The sequence below is a fragment of the Oculina patagonica genome, chromosome 8 (assembly GCF_052425735.1).
Source record: "Oculina patagonica isolate OP01 chromosome 8, crgOcupat, whole genome shotgun sequence".
NCBI classification, from domain to species: domain Eukaryota; kingdom Metazoa; phylum Cnidaria; class Anthozoa; order Scleractinia; family Oculinidae; genus Oculina; species Oculina patagonica.
In genome coordinates, this window is record NC_135765.1 from 1,252,172 (window position 1) to 1,257,678 (window position 5,507).

Sequence of the window (5,507 nt, forward strand, 5' to 3'; positions counted from 1 at the left end):
GCGGTACTGTACTTAATAGCGAAGCCCGCGAGTGACCTCACGACTCAGACAAGACTCTGACAAACAAACCGATATGGCGGACGATTTTCCTTAAACACTTGCATAAAGAGCTGGTATTCCTAAAACACTTTCATAAAAGGAAAACTTCGCCTAGATTCCTTCTATTTCTCCTAGAACACGCTGACGTTTTTTGAACCTTGTGGGGGTTGTTCATTTGCATTCTATTTTAAGACCTTGTGCGCTTCCCTGTTCAACTGCAACTTTATGTACAGCCCAGGGGGGTACTCCGGCTTGTAAATGATGGGGATTATCGAATGGAGGCAAAACTCAGGACCCAAAAAATCCCTGTCTCTTCCGACATTACCCAAAAAAATCTGTGGACTAAAAATTACCCCCCAAAAAATCCCTTGTCAAATTCCTCCTAAAATGCCAGGAGGGGCAATAATATAACACAAAGAAAACCATAAAAAATTGAATGCTCGTGTTTGTTTATTCATCATACCATAAATACGCCAAGGCACTTTGGTTTGTTTTTAACACACAAATCCCCTTTTTAGTGCAGAATGCACTATTGTGATGGTTTGGTGGGTTGGCGTTTGCTAAACCCCTAAACCACTAAACCACTAAATCACTAAATCACTAAACCGCTAACGCGGTGTAAACTTTTAATCACCAATTAATTAATTAATATCAATTAATTAATTATTTCTGTAAAGGAGGGAAGGGAAGGAGAGCACCTGACCGTGTGCCCTTGGTAAATCGGAGAGTACATTACGATACTTACAATTGAAGAACTCAAGGTATATATTTGTTTCAGAAAGCACTATGCTCTCCTTGTGGTACAATTCTTTCTGGAAAAAAATACTTTGTGCTAAACGCATGCGCAGATCAGTCTACATCACGAACATTGCGTTTTTCTTCTGCAGAAGGATTCGTGTAGACTCCGTGGCCCCAAGTTAAAACCACAAATTAATTGAATTAGACACTAAGGCGTCATAGCAGTTCATGTGAAATAATTCTTGATTTGGCAACGCTGTTTTCTTAGAAAAGGTGATCTAGCATCTCATAATTAATTGATAATATCTGTGTTGTAATCAATGTCGCCTTGTTTGCAGAAAATAAATCACGTTACCATATCATCATGTTACATCCGTTTTCGACAAAAACAAAAGTATCTCGTTTGCTTTTTCAATATCAAACTGAAATTCAAGCTATCGGAAATTAAAATAACAGGGACGTGTTTAGAAATTTTGTATTAAAGCCTAACGTGGTGTGCTTTTCAATGCGGTTGAATGCCTGTAGAATCCGTGGCGTTAATTTAATTATACTTAAAAGGCATCACAGCGATCTGCGAGAAAAACAACAATATCATGTTACATCCGTCAGTTCCTTTCCTTTGATTTGTTCTCCATCAGTTGAACTAACCTCCGTTTTATTTTGTAAAACCTCTGCCACTTTAGTGTTTGAACATGCTTTCGTGACGGTTCCGACATTTCTTGAAAGAAATCTTCACACTATGTGCTTCTCGGCTTCATGCTTGAGTGAGCGTGTGACGTATTCACCAGACCGTGGCGAGAGCATGATCTGGTGCATGAAATGCTTTAGCGACAATTTCGGGGGAAAAAGCCGCAATTTTTAGCAACAATTTCGGGGGGAAAGTCGCAATTTCGACATTTTATGCTTTGTAATTGATAGTTTGTGCTCTGCTCGTGCACTGTTCTGAAAATTTGTAATTTTTTAGGTCTTTTTCTAAATGCTGAAGGGGACAATGCGATATTATTATTCTTGTAGAATCCGTGGCGTTAATTTAATTAGATTTAAACACATCATAGCAGTCTAAGAGAAAAACAAAGGTATCATGTTACAAACCTTTGCACGAAAAGCACAAATATCACGTTTGCTGCTTCAATACTGTACTGAAAGGTGAACTCATTTGACTTATTCTCAAGCGAAATTACCCTGGAAAATTATTATCATGCTGTCGATTGATTGACCATATTGCATTCTGTACTGTCCTTTGAGTCTCTGAGTTAAATCAAGTCACCCCAGAAAATACTTGCCAAATTTTCCAACCCAAAAAATCCCGGAATCGAAAATTTCAAACCCAAAAAAATCCTTCCATCATCCCCGTCATTTACAAGCCGGAGTACCCCCCCCCCCCTGGGATGTACGGACATAACTCAAAATAAGCTTTCAGCAAACCTCAGAATAAGCCTAAAAGACAGCAAGAAGTACTCCAGTTTCATTAGTTTTCCTGAACCATTCTAGTGTTTTGAAAACAAGTTTTGTTTTTGGCTAATGATGTATGTACATGTTGTGGTTCAATTTTATATTTGGTTTAAAATTTTTCAAACCAGTTTGATTTTTATTTTTCATTGTCTTACGTTCATTATCATAATCTGAAACAAAGGGAAATGAAAATCAAACTGGTTTGAAAAAATTTAAACCATGGATAAAATTAAACCACATCATACATACTTCACACCCCTCAATCCAGAGCCAATGCTCAAATCATTTGGATTTTGTTACAATCATGGACACTAACAGAACTCAATCACAAATGGCTAAATTTAAAGTTATCACATCAGTTTGTAACCATAAGGATCTAATTGTTGTTACTTGCTCTGTAGCCTTCCAGAGATGGGAGACCACTGAAAACAAAAGAACCTGAAAAAACAAATGTCTCGGCTCAGTTTGTGCTTGTTCCAACGCCTTCTGAAAACTTTTGCACAGTGTACTGAGCATATAACTCCTGTTTGTTTGTATAGGCTCGTCTTCGTTTGGCTGATGCGGTGGAGAAAGAAGATGTGAATGAAGCTATGAGACTAATGGAAATGTCAAAGGCTTCTCTAGTCGATGATGAAAATGCAACAAGGTAAGAAATCCATGTGTAAAGAAACTTTGGATTGTGTGTGTGTGTGCTATGATAAGCAAACATTTGTTCAGTGTTATTGCTTGGAAGCATAGAGAGGTACAGTGACTTGAGAGTTAGCATACAGGACTCTAAATCCAGCGCTGTTCGAGGCCATTGTGTTGTGGTCTTGGACAAGACACACTACTCTCGTTGTGCTTCTCTCCATTGAAAGGTACAAATGGTTCACTGGCAAAATCCCAAAAGTAATAATAAAAAAATTTAAATGATAAAGGGTAATACAGGCTGAGGGGGAGTAAAAATGATCCTTGTCGTTTGATGCTGTGTAAGCCGGGATATAAGCTTCAGTGTTATAGAGCACATTGGCAGAATGCAGACATAAGCCTTCTAGAGCTGCTGTATACTTCGAAATCTGTTCCAATCCCAGGGATCAAAGTGACCAGTTGGCTCGCTGGTGCTCAGGCACTTAGCTCTGGTGTATGTAGGATTAAGTAATGAAATGTATTGCTTCATCCCCTTGGTGGGATGCTGTTCTAATACACTACCCTGGCCCCAGCAATAAAAAGGCAGTTCCAACTTACACTTCTGGGTGGACTAACGCACTGTGAGAGTTGAGTGTTTTGCCCAGGAACATAGGGTCCAAAAGACAAACTGTCAGACCTCCCAATAACCCTAGAGCTCTAGGGAGGGGGTAGGAAAAGAGTTCAAATATTACCATAAACTTTACCTTACACCAATGTATTGTATTGCTTTGTTTTCTTTAGGACTGTAAATCCAGTTGATGCAATTTATGGTATTATCAAGGAAATGGCTGGAGAGGCTAGTAGTGTGAAGTAAGTCATTGAAAGTGTAACATTTAATAAGCAAAGCCCAAGCAGTTAAGCTAACGTTGATCACCAATCAATTCAACCGAATGCCAAATGATGTTTAATTTTGACCAATTTTGCTGTCATTCTGTGGATGGTCTATGGGCACTGCCAATCACAAAAATACAGATGATGAAATTGATCAATATTAGAACTTGAGACTGATGCCACGCATGGGAAACATGCATTAAAGTCGAGTCCAATATTGATTTTGTTAATGTTCTGTAGTTCTGATTGGTTGCACAATTGACAGGTTTGTTCTGATCGCCTAGAACAGGTTTTTGCATGAGTTTTATGAAGCACCTAGAGAGGTCTGAAAACACAAAACCAAACCAAGTAAACAATCACTGAAAATACGCTAAGAAACGTGAGAAGAGCTGGTACATGTAAATGTTACTAGTAATCACCCCATATTCGATTTCAAGGCCCTAAGATATGGAATGCTATTGATTATGATATAAAGCACTTGCCAATTTCATCATTCAAAATTAAACTGAAACAGAGCTTTCTCCAAAGCTACTAGTCAATTCACTTTTCCTTTTTCTTCACATTAAGATAATATCACTGTTTTTGCAACGCCTTACCATTATTTTCTGATATTCTTCATTGTTCAGTTCATTTATATTTTTTATTTAAGGTAATAGATTATGCGTGCAATTTCAGCTTCTTTTCTTCTTTACTTTCTGGTATATATTATATTCTATATTATATTTTGTATGTGTGGCCGTGTGTACGTGTGTGTGTCCGGCCAAAATTTGACTACTCAATTTGTAAACTGACAACCCGGCATTTTTAACCTAGTGGTTGTTTCGGGTTGCCAGAACCCCTTATCTCTAGCAATATATTTTTTATATAATAATTCTGTAATTTAATGATAAGGAAATAAAGAGGATGTTGTTGCTGCCAAGACAGTAATTCCAGGTTCCTATTCTTACTTCTTCTTTTTTTTTTTTACTTCAGACTTCAAGAGGCACAGCAGCGCTGTTTGACAAAGGGCTTTACTCCAGATCAATTTGATGCATGTCTCGGCGAGTATGAAGACCTGAATGTGTGGCAGATTAACTCGAACAAGACAAAGATCACTTTTGTGCAGTGATATACAATCATGTACTAGTTGGATCAATCGGAAGAGTTGGAATCAAACATTTGAAGACACAGTGTACCTTGATAAAGTACTCTTCATTTACGTGTAGCAGAAACATACATTATTAGAGAATTTATAGCTGTGAAAACATAAGCATCAGTCATCATTTTGCCCATTTATTTTATATTCTCTTATTGTATTGAACACTCCAGTTTAAGCATTAGCTAATTTAAGTATTTTTGTCGCCTGTAAATATTCTTTTGCTTTTTTTATTTCTAATACTACTTAACCTTTTAGGGGGTCGTATATTTGCTTGGAATAATAAAATCCACGTTGTGGTATTCAGTTATCACGAGTCTTGCCTTAGTTGAAATAATTATTTTCAAGTATGAACTGCACATTACTATTGTGCTGTTAAGTGGGTAGTATGCTGTGCAGTTTAACTCATGTTGGTATTTTGTCTTGCCCTGTGGGCTTGTCAAAGAACAGTACACCGCATAAAACTATCACCTGATTAACTTAGCCAATGAAGCTGTAGGCTAAAGTGGCTTAAATCAGACGATATTCCACAAGATTGAGCAGGATAATTGATTTGTTACTCAACAAATTGCGAAAGAAACACATTTTACAGTTACAGCTTGAAAAAACTGGTTATGCAGCGCTTTGCAAGACTTCTGACAGATAT

General features: G+C 37.5%; 1 protein-coding gene across 1 annotated transcript in view; it reads left to right on the forward strand.

The window, feature by feature from the left end:
- The window catches only part of LOC144661955 (DNA replication licensing factor mcm7-like), a 24,099-nt gene extending 18,936 nt beyond the window's left edge, over positions 1–5,163 (forward strand). The window contains exons 17-19 of the mRNA XM_078522673.1: positions 2,769–2,875; positions 3,637–3,705; positions 4,699–5,163. Of these exons, the coding sequence (XP_078378799.1) occupies positions 2,769–2,875; positions 3,637–3,705; positions 4,699–4,834 (312 nt within the window). The 3' untranslated portion in view covers positions 4,835–5,163. The remainder of the gene's footprint in view (positions 1–2,768; positions 2,876–3,636; positions 3,706–4,698) is intronic.
- The last annotated feature ends 344 nt before the right edge of the window (positions 5,164–5,507 follow it).